Source organism: Manduca sexta, chromosome 3 (genome assembly GCF_014839805.1).
Source record: "Manduca sexta isolate Smith_Timp_Sample1 chromosome 3, JHU_Msex_v1.0, whole genome shotgun sequence".
In the NCBI taxonomy this organism is placed as follows: Eukaryota; Metazoa; Arthropoda; class Insecta; order Lepidoptera; family Sphingidae; genus Manduca; species Manduca sexta.
This window is the reverse complement of record NC_051117.1, coordinates 6036804-6058979: the sequence shown is the minus strand read 5'-3', so window position 1 is coordinate 6058979 and position 22176 is coordinate 6036804. Positions and strand designations below refer to the sequence as shown.

At 35.3% G+C, this 22176-nt stretch overlaps 2 protein-coding genes across 3 annotated transcripts; both read left to right on the top strand.

The window, feature by feature from the left end:
- The first annotated feature begins 308 nt into the window (after positions 1-308).
- LOC115443820 lies at positions 309-8169 on the top strand. The gene is made up of 5 exons (XM_030169398.2): positions 309-533; positions 2595-2675; positions 2992-4476; positions 4755-5477; positions 6207-8169. Exons 1-5 carry the CDS (start codon positions 530-532, stop codon positions 7217-7219), a joined length of 3306 nt encoding a protein of 1101 aa, XP_030025258.1. The 5' UTR covers positions 309-529; the 3' UTR covers positions 7220-8169.
- A 1308-nt stretch (positions 8170-9477) lies between these two features.
- On the top strand, positions 9478-17534 carry LOC115443829 (glycine receptor subunit alpha-4). 2 transcript variants are annotated; one of them, XM_030169411.2, is made up of 9 exons: positions 9478-9626; positions 11410-11556; positions 13276-13459; positions 13840-14066; positions 14325-14407; positions 14896-15030; positions 15461-15637; positions 16744-16949; positions 17338-17534. In XM_030169411.2, the coding sequence occupies exons 2-9, from the start codon at positions 11471-11473 to the stop codon at positions 17506-17508; spliced, it is 1269 nt and encodes a 422-aa protein (XP_030025271.1). In that variant the 5' UTR covers positions 9478-9626; positions 11410-11470; the 3' UTR covers positions 17509-17534. The 2 variants fall into 2 exon arrangements, with proteins under 2 accessions (XP_030025271.1, XP_030025270.1); XM_030169410.2 differs by lacking the exon at positions 9478-9626 and having other exon boundaries at positions 10939-11556.
- The last annotated feature ends 4642 nt before the right edge of the window (positions 17535-22176 follow it).

Here is a 22176-nt window from a genome sequence, read left to right as displayed (position 1 = left end):
TGCAACCTGCAGGACGCTAGCGCAATATATTTGAATTAATTAAAAGTTCTAGTATTTTCCATGCGATAAAATTACCGAAATTCATATAAATCTATTCAGCGGTTTTTGAGGTTATTTTCAACAAACATCTAAACATTAAAATATTTTACTTTCTTACCACTTTCAAATTTGAAATATTAGTAAGATAACATGTAAGATTACATCGAAGAGTTGATTCCGATATAAGTAAAATATAAATTAATACATAATAAATAATATAAAACCAATAGAAATAATATTTTTCCTGCGCAACTCTAGTTTGATAGTATGCGTCAATCCTAAACTGGTTCGGAAATCAAAATGGCGTCCGAAACACAACCTTGTTACCGCATTGCTGCGCTTCTTTAGTTATTAAAAAATATCCAAATTTCGATCAAAAGTTGGCAAATCAGCCGCCAATATCAAAATAAATAAAGCACATACATAAAATATTGACTTTATTAATTCTGTGTTAATTTTGTGAAGTGTTGTGTTCATTCTTATTGCTTATATGGGTAAGCATTTTTTATTCTGTAATCGAATGTTAAATGAAATAGTCATTTCACGCTAATTTTTAATAAATACACAATACATTATATCAACACAATTAGTTTGATTCAAAGGGTACGTTTTTATAATAATATAATGATGCATTATGATTTTGTTAGTAAAGTTTTCATATTCAATCCTACAATTTCAACAAAAGTAAAATTACAAAAATGAATACTCATGATTCAACGTAACATAGCTTTCCTCTTGTCATTATCATAAATTATGATAATATTTTATTTAATTCAGAAAATTTTGATACAGTCTTATTTATATTTTGATAATAATCAAAACTTAATAGCCATTGTTAATAGCTTATTATTAGTGTATATTTTACCTATACTTATTTATAATCAAAACTTATTCTATTTTATGATAACCAATTAACAGTGTAGGTCATAGAGATCCACACAATTCTTTATAATTATGTTTATATGACATGATAATGCACACGGTTTTCTAGTACTAAATATTTAAAGAATTGTATGTATATTCTACTGGTGATAGGTCTCTCAAATGTGAGAGTTTGCATGGGTAGGTACCACCGCAATGTCTATTTCTGCCATCACGCAGCAGTGTGAAGTCACAGTTGTGTTCCGGTTTGAAGGACATTGTAGCCAGTGTAACTACTCGACATAATAAGATTTAACATCTCATGTGTCAGGATGGTGAGCGCAGTGAAATACCAAACAATACTTTGTAATTTCAGGTATTGGTTGGTGTTTCTACTGTTTACGGGCAGTTGTATCACTTACCATCAGGTGAAAGGGAAGCTTGTCTCGTCATTTAAAGCAATAAAAAAAAAAATATATATATAATACAAACACACTTTATCTTTGTAATAAATTTATTTATAATTTGTATATTCAAATTCAAAACCTTTATTACTGATTTTACAGTGACTTAACAAAGAATATATAATAATGTGGACATCAGCCTGGGTCCAAATCTATATCAGCATGTCTTGCAGACATATAGGCTGCCTCTAACCTCTTCCATTCCTCTCTATCTCTTGCAACTATGAGCCATAGTGATCTTGCAACCTTTATTTTGTGATCAGACTACCTGTTTAGTCATCTATCTCTTTTGTATTATAATAATAATAATAATAATAATATCAGCCCTGTATTATATACTTGCCCACTGCTGAACACGGGCCTCCTCTACTACAGAGAGGGATTAGGCCTTAGTCCACCACACTGGCCTAGTGCGGATTGGTAGACTTCACACACCTTCGAAAATCCAATACAGAACTTCTCGGATGTGCAGGTTTCCTCACGATGTTTCCTTCACCGTTAAAGCGAACGATAAATTCACAAAGAATACACACATGATTTTTTTTTTTAGAAAAGTCAGAGGTGTGTGCCCTTGGGATTTGAACCTGCGGATATTCGTCTTGGCAGACCGTTCCACACCCAACTAGGCTATCGCCGCTATCGTCAAGAGATTAGTCACATATTTTAAGAAAATTTCAATGCAACTAGTTTTAACATAATATATTAAAAATAGTTGCTTGGAGTGCATTTGGGCTATTAGAGCAAACAACTCTAATAGCCCGAATTCACATTTCGGTCTATTGGAGTTGATAATAATATTTGAAACAAGTATATTAGTGTTACTATGCAACAGTAAACAAGATATTTTCCAAGCTCTGCTGGGTTTAATCGAAGAGTAACACTACCCAAGTGTTGTGTTTCATTTTATGTAACTAAATATTGTTATAATCTCGTTTACAACATATGATTGCGATTCTATAATAATTAACGGTAGGCCAGTGGTCAAAATTTAACCATTGAATTTAATATATTTGTAACACATATACACAAATTTCATTTTTCTGCACTATATAAACTTTAAATATACCAAATCTTACAGTTTTCCATTCAATGTGCTTAAAAAGGGCTCCTTTCTTTGCATATTATTATCTATATTATATTATTGTAGTAAATTTATATTTAGTATTGGCATAATAAGTAAATATCTTGTTATTTTCTTCATAAGCTAATATTCATTATTCCATTTTTAAGATGCATCAGCAGCAATGGAGCAAGTGGTGGTTAAGACGGAGATGCAGAATAATGGGGAGATATTATTGTTTTACGTTGATGGTAAGTAAAGATATATATTACTTGATTTATTGAGATTAGGTTATTTAAAAATAAATTGTGTAATTTATTATTTATATTATTTGTAATTTGTATCAGAGTACATATAACAATGTGACAAATAATGGTTAGGTCTAACGTATTCTGCTAGTAGAGCATGTATAGTGATGGGGTTGGTGCTTTAAATGAAAACCTTGAGCTATAAGCACAATTCTATATTGTATTTAGTAATACTTAATATAACATTTCTCTTATAAACTCCTCTTTGTGTAATAAATATGTGGGTAATCAGTTTCTTTATGTAAGTCCCTTTTTTCAGAAAATGGTGAAAATGAAGAGGGTGTCCTGACAACTATTGAAAATATAGAAAATCCAGAGATACAGTTGCAACATGATGACTCATACATAATAGAACAACATGATGGAAACGCCTATGAGTTATCACAAAATACTGAGATTACTGCTTCAAGGGAAAGATGGACCGAGGAAGAAACACATAGACTCTTGGTCTTCTACAATGACAATAAGCAGACATTCCTGACTGGTTCCACGAAAAGAAAGCATTTATGGGCTATAGCTTGTAAAACCATGCTTATGAATAAAAATTCAACAGCTTGCGACATGAAGTTAAGGAACTTGAAGGCAAAATATATAGAGATATGCAAAAATACGCACAAAGCAAGTGATTTAAGTGATGTAATACTTAACTTATGCCATCAGGCTTTTAGTGATGATCCATATTTTAATAGTATGGTAGCATCCACCAGTGAAGAAAGAGATATTAAACTTCCATTTACCCAAAAATTGGATGATGGTATTGTGGTCCTTAAGAAGGTGAACACGAACAAATCAATAGACGAAAAAGTAGAGAAGATGCTCCAACTGTACATTAAATATAAAGAGAGTTTTCAAAAGGAATATTTTACTAGGAATTTATGGGAAACAATTGCATTAGAATTGGGAGAAGAAGACGGTTTGTATTGGCAGAAACGATTTCTAAATTTCAAACAGCATTACATATGCTTACTTGAGAAACGTAAGGATAGCGTTTGTGAAATCAATTGGCCGTATATGAAATTATTTGACGAGATATTTAAGGATGACGAAGAATTCAGCAGGAAATATCCTTTTATTGTAACAGAAGTTCCAATTGAATCATCAGCGCCTACGAATCATGACCACGATTGGCTAGAGACAGAGAAAATGGTGTTAGTCAAATACATATATGACTGTTTCGAGGATTTTGAAGACCCTAAAATACCAAATCATTTCCTCTGGATGGAAATAGGTAGACTTCTAGATAAAAGTCCAGAGGTTTGCAAAAGCAAGTACATGGAACTAAAAGATGCACATTTCAATAAGTATTTGGAAGGTGGTTACGATTTGCGCGAACGTAAACCTATAGATATTGTCTTCGATTACATTGTGTCCAAGGAAACAGAGGTGCAGCTGACAAAGGAGGAGCCAAACCAAGTCGTGGTGCAGAAGGTTGACGAGATTGATGAGATTGCTCAGTTTTTGTATGAAAATGTTGAAATGTATAAAGATCCTATATGCTATTTCGTATGCTGGGGCGTAATAAGTAAGAAATTAAGGAAGTCCGTTGTTACCTGTCGAAAACTATGGGAAGAACTAGTCACTCTGTATAAGAGTATACTTAATGATAAAAAAGAATATCCTGATATGCAAATAGATTGGCGGTATATAGAATTGTTTGATAGAATATTTGATTACGGAATGGACACGAACTTGCTTGACGGATACGAGAAAGCTAAGGAGGAAAAAGAATCTGAAAAGATTGGTGGTGAGTTGTCGTGTTGTAATATTTATTGTTGTAGACGAATTTAGGTTCATAATCAGACTAATAGAGCGATGTAATTCCTTAGTAATGCTCTTAGGAAGTCATTTTAGCATTTAAAAATAAATAAATTTTACCACTTGTTGCTTAAATTATATTTTTATTTACTGTTTGAAAACAATTTTTGTGTATGTTGCCAAATGCGTTAGTTATACATACATTTTACTATAAATCCTCAAAATAAGTGGTTTACAATTCCTGTTATTTTTTATTATTTATTCCAGTGAGAAAAGTAAACATCAATATGAATAACACTGAATCAAAGCATACCGATGATGATGACTTTGATGAGAGAGGCTTTGCAAAAGGTTCAAAACGGACCGGAGATTCAAAAGCGTTCAAAATACTCGAGTATTACCAGAAGAATAAAGACAAATTTTCCACGACAAACAGAAACAAGCACAGCCTTTGGGAAGTATTGGCCAAACAAATTGGCATATCTGCTACCCAATGCGCGCACAGATTCAGAAATCTGAAACAAGTCTATACAGCGTATGTCCAAAGAGAGATAAATAAACCAGAAATGCCAATAGTGTGGCCATATTATGCACTCTGCAAGAAAGTTTTTGGTTACAGAGCTATAAAAGCTCGATTGAAAAATGGTAAAAATGATTCAGATACCGAAGAATGGTCGGGCAAAGAAATAAATCAGTTGATAAATTATTTTGCTGAGAATTTTGATGAAATTTCGAACAATGTTGACGATATGAGTAAATGGGCCGTTTTGGCCAAATTGTTGGACAAATCTAAAGTAGCTTGCAAAGACAAATTCATGGAGTTACGTAAATCTTATAGGAAATTAAAGACTCAAATCACGAGGAATCCTAATGTTAAGATTTCTTGGAAATATTTCAATACTTTTGAAGAGATATACAATAATAGAGAGAAAGCAAACCATAGTGCTATGGAGGTCGATGAACAATATGAAGATGGCAATGAGGCAGAAGGTAAGTTTCAGACTTATTTTTTAAATGAGCTCATTAAAGTCACTACACTGCCCTTATTACTAAGCGCGATGCCGTCCACTTACAGTATCGATTGGCAACAGATGGCTATCTCATGCCATTCGACACCATCATGCCGATCATCAAGATGAGATATCACATGGTGATGTTTAATGAATTTGGTTTTTTATAAATTTTTTTTTGTTATCAATATATTGTTAAATTTTCCTTCTTCAATATCTATAATCATCGACTTCTGCTCCATAAATATGATTGTTGTCCTCAATGTCATTTATCTTCTGTGTCTGGACTGTCTCGGTGGCGTAGTTAGGGTAGCGCCGACCTGGGTTCAAATCCTGGATCGGGCCGAAATTAAACGTGACTGAGTTTTTTCCACTTTAAAATTACTTAGTCACAGCTTGTAGTCAGGAAATTGGCTTGTGTAATACCCCCGTGCCTCGGAAAGTATGTAAAACCATTGGTTCTGCGCCTGATCTCTTAAATCATGTCGGATTGCTGTCTCACCGGACATTAGTGCGAAGAAACAGAGAGTGCACTTGTTTAATGCGCATGTACTTGTGCCCTATAATATCTTCTACGTACCTAGCCGATCTCCGTTGAGACTGCCCGCCGTGGCTGGAATTCGGCCAGCAGGGATTCGTATCTTAAAAGTAAGCTACAATGATTAATTAAATAAAGTAACCATACTAAAGCATTTTTGTACTGTTTCAGATGAAGACTATCAATGCGTTATCGTTGTTTCGGAGGATGGAGTTATTACGAATATTGAGAATTCTCAAATTATTGATGAAACTATAGAAGAACCAGCAATAGAAACCAAACCGCCACCAAAATGGCCGAGACGCATCAAAAAACGCCTGGTTATATTGTACATAAATTACATAAGAGCAAACAAAGGAAAGGAAATCAATGCGAAAGAAATGTGGCAAGAGATAGCGACGAAATTAGACAAGAATCCAGTTGCTTGCAGAAAGATGATGATCAGACTTAAAAATCTTTATATTAAAAACGCTGTAAATACTGAAGATGCAGAAAAGAAAATAACACCATTGTTCCGTTTGGTCGAAAAGGCAATGAAATTGAAACCCAAGTTTGTAAAAGCTGATAAGAATAAAACTCAACAAGAAAAGGTTTATAAAGATGTACCGATGGATTCAGTGAGTGTGCATAAGGCTTTACAATATTACCTATTGCACATTGAAGATTTCGTCAACCCCAAATTTGAAAAGAAATTCTTATGGACTGAATTGGCCAATTTTATATCGGAACCAGTCAATAAAGTTTTTAACAAGGTCAGTTATTTGAAACAAGCGTATAACAACGATCAAATTACTGAAGATAATGCGCAATTCGTTGATGCGGTAAGAGAGATCACAGCTAAAGAATTGGCTATAACTTTAATATCAGATATTGAAAATGATGGTGTAAAAGAGTATCCAGAAAGGCCGTGGATTGATGAAGAAACTGAACAACTATTGCAATGGTATTTAAGCAATTTGGACAAATTTAAAAATCCAAAATTCGTACGAAGCTACCTTTGGATTGAGGCGTCTAATATTTTGAAGAGGAGTCCCTTGGATTGTTCTAAGAAAATGTCTGAAATAAGGACCCAGTATCGCAACATGGTGAAGGAAAATTCCGAAGAATTGGGAAATTGGAAGTTTTATGATTTGTGTCAGAAAATTTATGGAACAGGGAAGAAAACGAACCCTATAAATGCCTAACAGGAGTGTTCAACCTCCTTGTGGAGGTTTTTGCAAGGACATTATTGCCCTACCATGTGTAGTGACGAATTATAATTATATAAATAGTCCTCAAGAGGCATGGGTTGCTAATGAAAATGTGTGTTGAGATAGTAAATCATTTGGACACAATTAATACTGCGTGTAAGACATCCTCCAACAATAATGATTATTATTTTATGCAGTAGACGATAGTGGGAAGGGTGTAAAATGATGCCTGAAAGTAACCTTAATTTTTGTGACACAGTGCTTAGTAGCACCCTCTATCTGTCACTCACGTCCATTAAAATCCTTAATAGCCTATACACAGTGTTTTTTTAAGTAGAGCAAGACATTCGAAACAGGGAAGCAAAGACGTACAAACTACTTGTGTGGCTCCTTACCTTGTTTAAGTAACACGGGCAGTACCAAGTATTAGTGCGCTATTAGTAAGAAATTTTAAAATATTAGAATTTAATCAAGACTGTAGTTCACACATAGTATCAAGCCACGAAAACTGGCTAATCAGCTCGGAGCAAGTGGCGCCACTGTGGCACTATCCGCTCTGCTCTGTCAGGCATCCATCCTACTCCCTCATATATCTGTCTTCTTCACTCGCTGCTGCTAACACAACAAGCTCGGGCGACTTCATGGCTTAGCCCTGAAAGGGCGTCCCAAAAATATACAATAGGTTGGTTTTGGTCCTCCGAACCAGACACCTTTAATTTTAACGAATTTGTATATCAATTACTGCGGTGGTTATAAAAGGTAATCGTAAATGTATACCTAGATACCATAAGGGTAAAAGTTTAAAAGACAATCAAAAAGTATATTCAAAATATTGATATTTTTCTCTCTGTATAATTCAAGACTCTCAAATAAAGTTGTACTTTGAGTAAAGTTATGTAGTATTTAATTATTACACATTAGAAATAAACGCTTACAATGCTGAATGCTTGTTTTATTACGAACCCACCGTTTTTTACGTCTTCGAAATTTGTTTTTAAGTATATAGATATTAGTTTTCACATACGAGAATACTAGTTTTGTGATTTATTTTAACACTAGATAGAAAACACTTTTACTCTGCCTATGTAGGAAACATACACAGTTTGTATAGTGCACATACACAGTGTAGTGCACTTACACAGTGTAGTGCACTTACACAGTGTAGTGCACTTACACAGTGTAGTGCACATACACAGTTTGTGTAATGCACATACTCAGTTAGTGTAGTACACATAGACAGTTTCGCAGTACCTACACATACACAGTTTTGTAGTACATATACACAGTTTGTGCAGTGCACATACACAGTTTGTTGAGTAAACATACTATAATCCATACCTAATTGAGGGCGCTTATTTTATTTATTTTGATAGGTTTATTTTAGCCATTGAATCTAAATTAAGGATAGTAATCGTTTATTGAAATTGGCTGTATTGGACCGATAGTTCTAAACACCAGTATTATATCCCGGGGAAACACTACAGAAATATCCCTTATATTTATCGTAAAAAGTTGAGGATGGAGATATTTTTTGTTTTACTAGCCAAGGTGAAACTTAAATTGGCCGTATCAGTGCGATAGTTTCCTAAAAACCAGTATTGTATCCCGGGGAAACACTACTGAAATATCCCTTATTTCTATCGAAAATAGTTAAAGGTGAAGATAATATTTTTTTTAATAAGCAGGGTAAAGTTAGTACTGCAACTTAAATTGGCTGTATAAAAGTGATAGTTTCCTGAGAACCAATATTATACTCTGAGAAAACATTACTGAAATTTCCCTTATTTCTATCGAAAATAGTTGAGGGTAGAATAATTTTTTAATAGCCAGGGTGAATTTAGTATTGCAACAAGTTGCCAAGGCCGCGGCCCATTTGAGCGCACTCCCCGCTAATCCTGTTACTCCGACCGGACGTAGAGTAAGGGTTTGTTACATAAGATATATCGATATATGACTTATTTAATTATCACGCGACCTCGGTTGTCGAAAGCCTTGCTTTACGGAAAATTGTTTTCATATAAAAATGTTAAAGAATTTAAATGGCTTTTTCTATATTATTATTTCTTAAATTATTATAAACTACATTATGTGAGAATTTTACACAGGAATTTCAAATACTGTTTTATTGAAATCCGATCACATCAAGGATCAGAGTGCAGGTAGTCAGTCCAAAACAATTTAGCTAAAAGGTAAATCACCCCCGCTTCCGTTCCCGCTTCCGCTACCTCCCGATACCGCAATCACCGGTTACTATTTTCTCAGTTCAGCAGTTTACTTTCCACCGTAACTCCAGACAGTAGTGCTAAATTAAGTTAAAGTCACAATGTTAAGCAAAAGTGTTTTGATATTTCTCATTAGGATTGTTTTTTGACAGTGGTTTGTGATTACAGACTAGTGACTGGTATATTGAAGTTATTTTTTAATGCATTTTAATATTTATAATTTTATTTTTTAATTTCGGCCAAGTTGAGATATTTTGTATTAAAAAATCACTCTCTAGGTAAATGACACTGTTATGGACTGTTTTTATCCATGGCAGCCTCGTGGAGATAGTAATATATGGACATAAAAAATTATACGTATTAAAATATAATATAAAGAATATTTATTGAAAAAAGGAATATATATTGGAAACTGCAGCTACGTTTTTCCACAATCAATTTCTAACAGAAAAATAAGGCCATAATTCACAAAGGATAGTTGTGATTCAAAATGTTATCTACATTACTTCAAATAATTCTTTAACATAAAGAAAATTAGTTGAGTTAAATGAATATTTATAATTTAGTTATCATTACCAAAAATGCAATCACCAACATTATAAAAATATTCCTAAATATAATATATCCCTAATAACAAAAATAGTTCAAATTTTTCATGGTTAAACACAAGGGACTTATGAATCATTTTAATTTGTATTAATATTTGATAAGTCTCTTGAATATATATTTATTAACCAGCATTGTGACAAATATCTAAGTGATAGGAGCGAAGCTATGACCTAATTAATCATAACAGCTATACATGGCCTTCAATCTTTAAAGGCCCTTCTTGGTCCATATCTACATTAAACTAAGCGACCGTCCAAAAGTTCGCACTGCTTTTAAGGGACCCCAAAAAATCTTAATATAGAGCCCTCTTTGGCAAGCTACGTCATTGCTAACTGACCAGCTTTGTCTAGATTGCCTCCTCTTTCATCACTATTAATTCTAGCTTGAGACTATTAGGCAATGAATCCGTACAAGTGACTGATAAACATCTATCTATAGAGCGGTGACGGCTGCCACATGCTTGGGATTAGAGCAATTAAAATATACTGTTGGCAACACTTGTGTTTTAGGTCATCCACTTAAGCTGTGACCTAGATAATATTAGGTTAGATTTGGATGTTTTTTTTCCTGTTTTCTTTTCTACCGCGATGATGGGATTTCACTAGAGCTGGTGTAGGATTTAACTTTCATGTTGATCCTTGAGAGTATAATATGTTCTGGTCGACATGAAAGCCTGCGATTCTGTATTAAATTAAGGTAGCGTGATACAATACAGATTTAGAAGTTAAGTCAGGTCCCAAATCTTTACATCCAGTAAACCTATTCAAAGATATAGTCATCAATTTTACTACATTTGCAGTAATTTAGAGACTTAGGATCACAATTTATGTATAATCATATTTGCCAATCACCTGCAACCTGATTATAATTGGTCTAGGTTTTCCTCCATTTGGAAATATTTTCGAATTTAGTTTCATACTTACTACTAACAGATAATCACGCAATTCTTAATCTTATCATTAAGTACTATTCTGATTCAATGTAGGAGGTATATTATTTGTAGTAAGTACTTATTTTAAAACACAACAATGGTCAAGACTAAAATACATGACAAGCATTTTTTAAATGTTTGGTGCATTATCTTTTCATAAGACTCGGAGTTTTACAAAATATATTATCGAACTTACTTTTAAATGTTTCATTAAATTAAAAGAATCTGGACAGAAATTAGAACATTCCGTGAAGTATTTTCCATCTGATCAGCCTTTGAAGGTATTAAGCGGATATCATAGCTTCCTTGGTACAATTCTGCATAATACCCACAATGTGTTAACTGTTACCCCACTAAAAGGATTACGCCTGTAAGTGTGTAAGACTTCAAATCGAATAAAAATAACATCTATTTTGTAACAGAAGCCCGCTTCTCTGACCATGAAACAGTCGGTCGCTCAAAATAAAATATAAAGTGTTGAAAATGTTGAGAGTTGGATGTTTTGTGGTTCTCCTTGTGTTGGTTGATGTTGGAGAGGCTGGGAGAGTACAAGCTGCTGTTAGTTTTCTGTAAGTACCTTTATTCTATTCACAGGAGTAGTTAGTCTTTACCTTAGGCTACAAAAGCAGTCATTCATTATTGCAGTTTCCATATTTTGCGGGTACTTCAACATCCCGGGGTGGGCATGGATCAACCTTGCCTATTGGTCTCGGAGTTTCAGACAAAAAAGAAGCGTGTAACGATCCGGATACTTGTATATTCAGTTTGAAATAAGATGGTCACTGAAAACCAGTACTTATTAGTAAAATATTTTAATATTACAGATACAGAATACATTAATAACACAAGTCGACAAAAAAATATTTTTTTTTGTGTTTCTGTTCTAATGCTTAAATTCTGATTCCAAACATCGTAAAACACTCGGTTATCCATTTTTAACTCTTAAAGTTTGCTTTTGTCTGATTTATGTTGATAAGTATGTTTTGAAGATTTTAATTGATTCTTATGAGCAATAGGCGGTAGCATTTTGATCATTATAATTGCAAATTGTGAATTATTTCTGAACGGCAGTAGTGAGTGTTTACTAGTCTGTTACTATTTAAAAAAAGTATATTTGGGCTGCAACAACCGACTTTAATGTCGTACTTGGTTAGAAAATGGCACCAAGAAAGTGTAACCAGGATGTTGATTAATTCTGTTTTATTTGCGGTGAATTTATCAAAATGAGAAGCAAAAAATTTGCTTTGGCAACGATCTTGAAGCATTGCGAAGCCTATGACGCTTATTATAACCTCAAAATACGGAATCAAGATAAGAAATGGGTGCCTCACGGTGCTTGTGTTAATTTCAAATTGGAAAATATAATTTGAAAGTGAAACCAATAGTAGAGCCTAAATAAATATTGATTGATCATTAGCCCTAACTTTATATGTAATGGTAGCCATTACATATAAAGTTAGGGCTAATGAAGCAATTTGTGTAAACTCTAGATCATAATTCTGAAGCTATTGAATATTTAAAGAGATTTTTCCCAAATTATCTGAAGCTAAAGTTAAAACTGGTATTTTCGTTGGACCACAAATAAAACAAATAATGAGCGGCGATGATTTCACAAAATTCCTTATTGCTCATGAAAAATAATCCTGGAAGCGTCTGAAAGCAGTAGTCAATTGTTTTTCTGGAAATCACAGAGTCGACAATTATGAAAAGTTCATTGAAACTATGCTTGAAAGTTTTAAATCGATGGGCTGCAGAATGTCCCATAAACTCCATATGCTACATGCTCACCTGGACAAATTTAAAGTTAATATGGGTGCCTATTCAGAGGAGCAGGGAGAACGTTTTACCAAGATGTGATGGACTTTGAACGACATTACCAAGGGCAGTACAACGAGAGTATGATGGGAGATTACATTTGGGGATTAATACGCACACAAACATAATAGATCCATTAAAAAAAAACATTTTTGAACATGATTTTTTGTAATTTTCTATTTGTTTGCTATTATTAGTCATAATTCTTGTATAAAAAAGACTTTGATGTTCAATAAAAACTTTTTATCGTAAGTTTAAATAAAATTACAGAGAAAGTATAAAAATTTGTATGTGTTTTTTGAAACTCAGTAAAATTGCTCTAGTTTCTACAAAAGCAAACTTTGATCGGAACAGTTATTTTTTTATTTATTTGTAACATAGGAGAAACCAAAATTTCACATTCAGGAGCCAGACTCAAAAATCGTGTTGACCGGTGTAATCTTTAATATGTAAATGATAATCTTTCGTTTCAGAGCCAACGCATCTTACCAAGAAATAGAGCTCAAGTCTGAATCCAGTTTGTCCTTGCGCGACATACTACCAGTAAAAGCTAAATACTACGACAAAAACAGAGCCCCAAAGTTACTGGGACAGCCCACTGTCGTCTACTTCCACGTTACTGTGCTATCTCTAGACTCTATCAATGAAGAGAGTATGGTAAGTAGAACAATAATTTTGAAAAGAAATATGCCATATCGCTACCATCACTTAAGGGGTGAGTAGAAGAGTTGGTTTCACCGGTCTTACGGTCCAATGTCGACACTCGGGAGTATAGCATCCGAGCGAACATTGGACCGAGTCCCTAACCCCTGCATATCAATGTTTATATTAGGTAAAACAATTTGCTTATTTTGAGAATGGTATATCGATTAGAAAATTGCTCAACCTTTTTTAATCATTGGGATCGTAACAGGTTTAATGGTCAAGCTTTAAAAAAGAGAAGCAAATATTAATAACAATTTTTCCCATCCATAAATCCCCGTAAGTATAAATAGGTAAAAAAACTGATAATTAAACCTATACATTTTTAATTCCAGACTTATGTCGCCGATATTTTCCTGGCTCAATCCTGGCGGGACCCTCGGCTGCGGCTTCCGGAGAACATGCACGAAGAGTACAGGATCTTGGACGTGGAATGGCTGAACAGCATCTGGAGACCTGACTGCTTCTTCAAGAACGCGAAGAAGGTCACATTCCACGAGATGAGCATCCCGAACCATTATCTATGGCTGTATCATGATAAAACTTTGCTTTATATGTCGAAGTAAGTGCTCTTGCATTTCAAACTATCTTTTCAGTAGCCTGTATGAAAAATGTATATGTCCTATTATCACTACCTGTTAACGAAGGTATGAAATCTCTAATAACCATGTCCATGGCAAGAATCAAGAAATTCGTTGGTATTTTCGTGTCTTTATTATATCTCATAATTAGCATGTCGTGAAAGAAGCTTAATTTTCTGCCTGAAAAAAGATCTATAAAGTTTTTCATAATCTATAAAATGCTTGTTATTGCATTCCAGATTGACTCTGGTGTTGTCGTGCGCAATGAAATTTGAATCCTATCCTCACGACACACAAAGCTGTTCCATGATGATCGAGAGTTGTAAGTATTCGCTCATAATATAGTATTGAAAAAACGGGGAATATTGTAAATAAAATCCTGATTCTACTTTGGGGCATTTTACTAGAAAATATACGTCTATGTATTTGCTAGACTAGGCTCTCTAAATCACGCATAGGTTATAGGTAATATGTCTCTTACGGGTACCCAAGAGATAATCAGCGAAATAGAGGTTGCCAACTTACGAGATGGAAAGACCACCTAATACTCACTGCTGGATACCGTTGGAGGAGACCAGCATACGATAGAACGCAGTGGATAGAAATAGTCTATCTTCATACTAATTTTAATACAAATCTGTTCAGTAGATTTTGAAAAAATCGATAACATACAGACAGAAAAGGAGACTTTGTTTTATAATACGTTTAGATTTAATAACTTCCACCAAATAGTTCAAAATTGCCTTATCATAATTAATAGGCTGACAAAGTTTTTTTCTTATATTAAATTATTGTTATTTCTGCTTTCAGTGTCCCACACAGTGCACGACTTGATATTTATATGGAACCTCACCGACCCATTGGTGGTCAACCCGGACATCGAACTGCCTCAGTTAGACATCGCTCACAACTACACCACTGATTGTACTATCGAGTACTCTACCGGTAAATATACCATTTTGTATTTTATGATTATGTAAGACCATGTCAGTATCCCACTGCACCTGAATCTAAGTGCCGTGATGTCCAAATTACCGTGAATGACTGTCGACTGACAAGAGATGATTATCCTTATCCAGAAGACAAAAATGTTTTCCTTATGTCAATATGTATCCGGGGCCAGGAACAGACCGGATAGATGACTAATAAAAAACACAGGTCGCTGGGTACGGGCTGCTTCTAATAGGTCGATCTGGAAATCTTTTAGGGAGGCCTATGTTTAGCAGTAGACATCCTGCGGCTAGTGGTGATGAATTTATATCCTGTCAATTATAATGCCTTTAAGCAATGAAAGACCCGGGCAGATACAAATATTCTGCCACGAGAAAGACTAAGGTGATAAAGACTAAGGTCTAATATTGCTTGTATTTTTGAGGTAACTTCACCTGTCTGGCGGTGGTGTTCAATCTGCGCCGACGGCTCGGCTATCACCTCTTCCACACGTACATACCCTCAGCGTTGATCGTGGTCATGTCCTGGATATCATTCTGGATCAAGCCTGAGGCAATACCTGCAAGAGTTACTCTAGGCGTCACTTCTTTGCTTACTCTGGGTAAGTGGTTAGCAATTGAATTATCTAAATCCCCTCGAGACAATTATGGTGTGCTTAGTCTTCACACCGAATGCACGCATGCATGGGTGGGCATTTTTTGCGGACAGAAGTACACATTGCAATGTGCATACCTCTAAAAGGGCCCGCGAACATTTCATCCTTTGCCCATTTCTCTCTATCGGGGACGCTGCGGTTGGTGAGCCATGGGACTAGCTGTATCCCATTCGCAGGGTGCCGTCAGTGATCTCCGCCCTGTGGAATGGGGGCGTTTGGAGAATTCCACCACGGTATCCCCTGCCTGTCGTAAGGGGTGACTAATAAGGGCCACGAAGGGGGTCGTCGGCGGGCAGCAGGGGGCTGTCCGCCCTAGTGCATTTCTGTGCATCCTTTGCACATTTTTCGGTTGACCCCCGGGATGGACGGCAGTGTGTAGTTGGCCTCACGCTGCCGTAGACGCCGAGGGCGTCCTTCGGTGCGCGGGGGCTTCTGAGACCCCCCCCCATAGGAGACGGGCCGCAAGGCGGCACCGCGCAGGGGCGGCTGCGGTCGCAGGCTAGACACTTCAACGTCAGAGGAAGCCCGCAGCCGTCCCTAATGCGCCGAAGAGGGCCACCGCGGAGTTTTAGCTGGTAGGCCGTGCATAGGTTAAGTTGTATATAGGGCTAGGGACTCGGCCCGGCGGTCGCCCGAAGGTCACCATCAAATCCGGGCGGCTCAATGCCGGGCCGTAAGGCACGGTTACCCCAGCATAACCGCTCAGTCGCCCCCCACGAAGGCTGGGCGGTAGTAATAAGGCACTTTCTCCGCGAAACCAAAAAAAAAAAAAAAAAGGGTGCCGTCAGTGGAAAGAGCTGTGGTTCACAAAAAAAATGGAATAAAGGCTAATATAGAATGAATAGTATATATTAATTATTTATCCATGTTCTCAAAAAGCCAAATATTTTTTTATAGATTTATTCGTTGCAACAACATGATAAATACAGATTAGGATTTTTGGGCGAGTATGTATGTGTAAGGTTGTAAACTCTTTGTAGGTCAAAATATCCCTAACAAATTGTGTACCTCTGTGAGTACGGTATGTAACCTAAATATTTGTAACCTTTCAGCAACTCAAAACACCCAGTCACAGCAGAGTCTGCCGCCTGTTTCATACGTCAAAGCGATAGATGTGTGGATGTCTTCTTGTTCAGTTTTTGTTTTTCTATCGCTGTTCGAGTTTGCTGTAGTCAATAATTACATGGGACCGGTGGCGACCAAGGCCATGAAGGGATACTCTGATGAAGACTTGTCAAGAGATTTGGATGCTTTTAAGGTAAATATAACTTGTAACTGTTAGTAATTCGTAGTAAATAAATAAATGATATTGGACACTATTTAAAACTTGGATATTAAGGCTTTGTATCTTCGATAAGCTGCAAGAATAAATAATTATGTTGAGCAAGAATCTAGTAAAGGAAGTAAAAATGAAAAATCCAATTTTATAAATTTGCTATAGCGTTAAGAGGCGGTTAAGAGTTGCTTAAATAGCTGTCAAAACATCACCGAATTCCCAGTTTAAACCTTATGGAGAGGCAAGATGGCGGGTTTTGACTTACAACTGATCAAATAGATTTGTGTTTTAACTAAGCATAGCTTCACAAAAATTTTATATAGGTATAAGACTGAAGACTTAAGTTGAAATAAATTTCCTTTCATTTCAGCACATATTTCCAAGCAGTGCGGAGCCGCGTCCGAGCGCTGCATCAGTCCCGCAGTACGACACGTTCTGCAACGGACGCGAGACAGCCGTCTACATCGATCGGTTCTCTCGCTTCTTCTTCCCTTTCTCTTTCTTCATTCTCAATGTCGTCTACTGGTCCACCTTTTTATAGTGTGTTGGATTATAATGTTAGAATTATTGGATTGTTTTATTTTACACAATTTTTTAAAACATATACACTCACGCTTTTTATCCCCAAGGGGCAGACGGAAGCTCAACAAGTACTTCACCTCTTCGCTGTGTGACGTGTGTATTCTGTCTCAAGACGTGATAGGGGGCGAGTCTTTAGCCTTTTCGAGCAGAAGTCGTTCTTGCACGCAATAAAATTATACCACCGATCCAGTCTTTTAAAATGCAATCTATATCATTTCTTAGGGATCAAGCTTAGCTTCCCTATACTAAATTTTATCAAATTTTACTTTGCCGTGCTTTCACGGCGAAGTAAAATTTGATAAAATTTAATTAAGGTAATATACGAACAGGCAGAGTTGCTCTTTCGTATTTATAATCAATGCATAATACATTGAGCAGCCATTTTCAGAAATGTAAACTAACACGTAACCACTTCTCAAATTATTTATTTTATACGGCAAAGTGTCCTGATGGTAAGTGGAAAGGGGTAGATAGTGTTGAATGTAGTGAGATAATTATTCCCGTCGAAACAATTATACGAACGTGTTTAAAAATATGATTCTGAACGCGACAAAAGTACGTGGGCCAATATGGCGGGTTTTACATCTTGTATTCATATTCCGTAACTAGTTTCGCGACCTCACTGTATAATAACTTGTGCAATAAAATTCCTACAGATATTGTAGTCTGTACAAAGTTAAGATTGTTAGACAGAATAAATAGATCCAAAATTTGAAATAATGGGAAATGGTGGTAGTTCTCTCTTATGGGACAGTCTGCTTGGGTAGGCACCACAGCAAATTCTATTTTTTCCGCCAAGCAGCAGTGTGTAGTCACTGTTGTGTTTCGGTTTGAAGAACATTGTAGCCAGTGTAACTACTGGACATAATAAGACAACATCTTACATCTATATAATACTTTTTAATTCAAGGTGTTCAATGGTGTTTCTACTGTTTATGGGCGGTCGTATCGCTTACCATCAGGCGAACGGCAACCTCGTCTCATCATTCAAAACAATAAAAAAACACAGACGTTTCTAAATTTTTTAAAGCAAGTGAAAATTGTGAATTATCGCTTGCTTTAACGGTGAAGAAAATCATCGCAAGGAAACTGCATACCTGAGAAGTTTTCTATAGTAATTTCCAAGGTGTGTGAAGTCTAGCAATCTGTACTAGGCCAGCGTGGTGATTAAAGACCTAATCCCTCAGTAGTAGAGGAGGCTAGTGCCCAGCTGTGGACCAATATATAATACAGAGCTGATATTATTCATAAAAAAATCGCATATATAATAGTATATAAATAGTATGTGTGTCTCATCCATTTCCTGACTTTCACACTGACATTGCTTTATTCAAGGCCTTTACAAATTAATTTAGTATCAAGTTTGGACGATAGATGGCAGATATTGTTCATTTATGGTCCCTAGACATCGTTTGTCTGCCTCTTTAATTAGGAGACTATTGAATGCATTGTTCGCGGTTAGAATTTGATTTAAGGGTAAGGCATCAAAAATGAATTAAAACAAGCATAGACGCCTGTATTCTCAAAAGGACAGAAAACATTTTTGTATCATAAATGTGAAAGTTTGTGAAGATGTTTGTATTTTTGAAAATAAAATCAGTAGCCGCTCATTTGATTTGAAACTATATAGAGAGAACATATAATTAACATTATATGGGTTGATATTCATGCCGATACATGCAGTGGTGTTTGTTTTTCTGAAAAAGATCTCACACGATCTTAAATACACCAAGTAATTATAATAATTAAACATGTCTTTGCATCAATAATTGAACCTTCTTTAATTTTATCGAACAAAAAGTATTGCAACAATTTATTTGATTAAGATTACGATGTTTTAATAAACACTTTAAGAATCAATTCGATAACAAACTATCTCAGAAAATAAAAAATATATAATTTTTCCCCAACTTCCCCTTAATCCGCACCTAACATACGCGATGGATTGCCGAAAATCGAATGACAATTATAATTTGCATACAACAAGCTGTTGTCTAGACTGTACGTGAGGCGCATGCGCAGACGACATGCAGCTTTTTAATGCACCGGGGTTATCGAACTCTAGTGCCTAAATGTTAACTCGTAGACTCGGCAAAAAGTTCCGCGAACATAGGTTAGGTATTCTAGATTATAATGTGTAAATATACTTTTTATAAATGAAATGAAATCATATAATTAGTAAATAATCATAATATGCGGAGACGAAATTAAAAACGGTATAATTCTTTGATAAAATGTAAACACCTATACATTAAAAAGAATAATTTGATAAATTAGAAATAAAAGTGCTAAAAAGTAATTTTTAAATTAAAAAAAATGATATGATTAAACAGATTAGTTAAAGATTATAAGCAATAGATAAATTATAAGCAATTTCTAAATATTTAAGTGTTTTCCAACTCTAAGCATCATAGTTATGTAGCATTTTACTAATAGTGTATAAAAATAATTCACATTAACGACCGCCATTTTTTATAGTTGATATTTAAACCTTATTCACGTCCTCTCTATCTATACAAATAATTAAGTTAAAGAGTATGTTTGTTTGAACGCGCTAATCTCAAGAACTACTTAACCAATTTTCATAAATCTTTACTAATAGGAAGCTACATTACTCTTTAGTACTATAGCCTACTTTTTTCTTTTTCACGCAGCCGAAGCCGCGGGCAAAAGCTATCCACTATACGTCTGAAGTTCCACAAAGGTTCATAAAAAAGCCGTAAATTCCAATTTTATATATTTCAAAGAACTATATTGAGACAAGTGCATATTTATCAAGAGATAATACTAAAAACATGATTCTTACTGACTATAAACCTAAAGTTGTATTTCAAAAAGTGTTTAAAGCGTTTATTACACTGACGTTAAGTATTGGTTGTTGCCGCGATTTATAAGAATATGAGATTTAGCAAGATAGGGGTAGTGAGCTACTCTACTACTCTACCATTAAACGCATTTTTAAGTTTAGGTTATATTACGACCGTAATTTTATAGAGCTATACGTTCTTACGGATCTAATCTATACTATTATATAAAACTAAAGAGTTTGTTTGTTTGTTTGGATACACTAATCTCAGGATGAGGAACTACTGATTGTAATTAAAAAATATTTTAGAGTTGGATAGCCTATTTATCGAGGAAGGTTTAGGGGTATATAACATCACGCTATGACTAATAGGAGTAGAGCACCAACGAAAAAAATTGCAAAACCGAGAAAATGTATTCCTTTTGAGAGCTTAATTTGCGTGCATAGCGCAAACTGTTAAGGTTACGTATTAATTATGATATTGCATTAGGTGGATTTACGTAGGTATATTCATTGTAATTATATTTAATGTATTCAAAAGAAATGATCTAGATTTTTCACACAAATGAACAGAGGCACATTTTCTAAGCTACTTAAATTATTTAACGTGCCATGGTATTGTATAAAACTTTACATCCAACTTTAGGTACAAATATTTTATCGCTTCCTCGTATAAATTGAGATGCTTGTAGACAGGCGGCCGACTACCGTCATTCCCTGAAAACTATTGAAGTGACGTTTACGATGCCGCCATTATTTAGCCCTTAGGTTCAATAAACTTATAAAAGGTCTCATCTATTTGCGGACAAAGATTGTGTTTTATCCAAATGTACCCGCTGTAAAAAGTTAGTTCGAACAGGTACAAGTATAATCAACAAAATCTTTTTCTCTTACCTTGATAATACGTCTGTACCTTTATAACTATTTTTAACGGGACTATCAATACAAAGGGGCCTCATAACACATGATTTTAGGTATTTACTATGTTGCAGAATAGATTTCTAATATAATTATATCAGACCTGTATTATATACTGTCTCATTGCTGGGCACGGGCCTCCTCTACTACTGAGAGGTTAGGCCTTAATTCACCACGCTGGTCTAGTGCGGGTTCGCAGATTTATACCTTCAAAATTATTATGCCAAACTTTATAGGTACACAGGTTTGGCGATGTTATCATCGTTAAAGCAAGCGATAATTCACAAAGAATAGTCAGAGGCGTGTGCGCTTGAGTTTTGATCTTGCGGACATTTGTCTTGGCAGTCCATTCCGCTACCAACTAGAAATCGCCACTGAAAGGGTTTGGTTTAGTTTTAATAATGAGCCTGTCAGAGGTCTACCCTTTATGGTCAGGTGCGAAACGCCTTGTGCGTAAGTGTGTGAAAAATATAGAAAAATCCGTGTCGCTTCGAAAGTGTTGAAGGATGTCTTTATAGTTTACAATAATTTCTATTGCGAATCTCATAAATCTAAGATCTAACCATACAGAACTAAGATTGCCGATGGTAGGATATATTTTGTATCTGCCTGGATAGCAACCGTATACAAGGTAAATCTCGGCATAGTGGCTCACATAAGTCTGTATTCGGGATCAGCCTGTGTTTACCCAGTTCAAACAGGCCGGCATAATTGTGTCGACTGTCGAGGGGTAATCATCTCTCGTCAGTCGACATTCTATTGGACCTCACTCCGCTTACCATCAAGTATAGTGGTGTCACTTCGGCGTAAAAAACGACTAAGAATTCCTTTCACAAATTGCATTTTTACAGAATTGTACAGCTATTTCATCTCCTACCTACATATTTATTAAATTAGATCCAC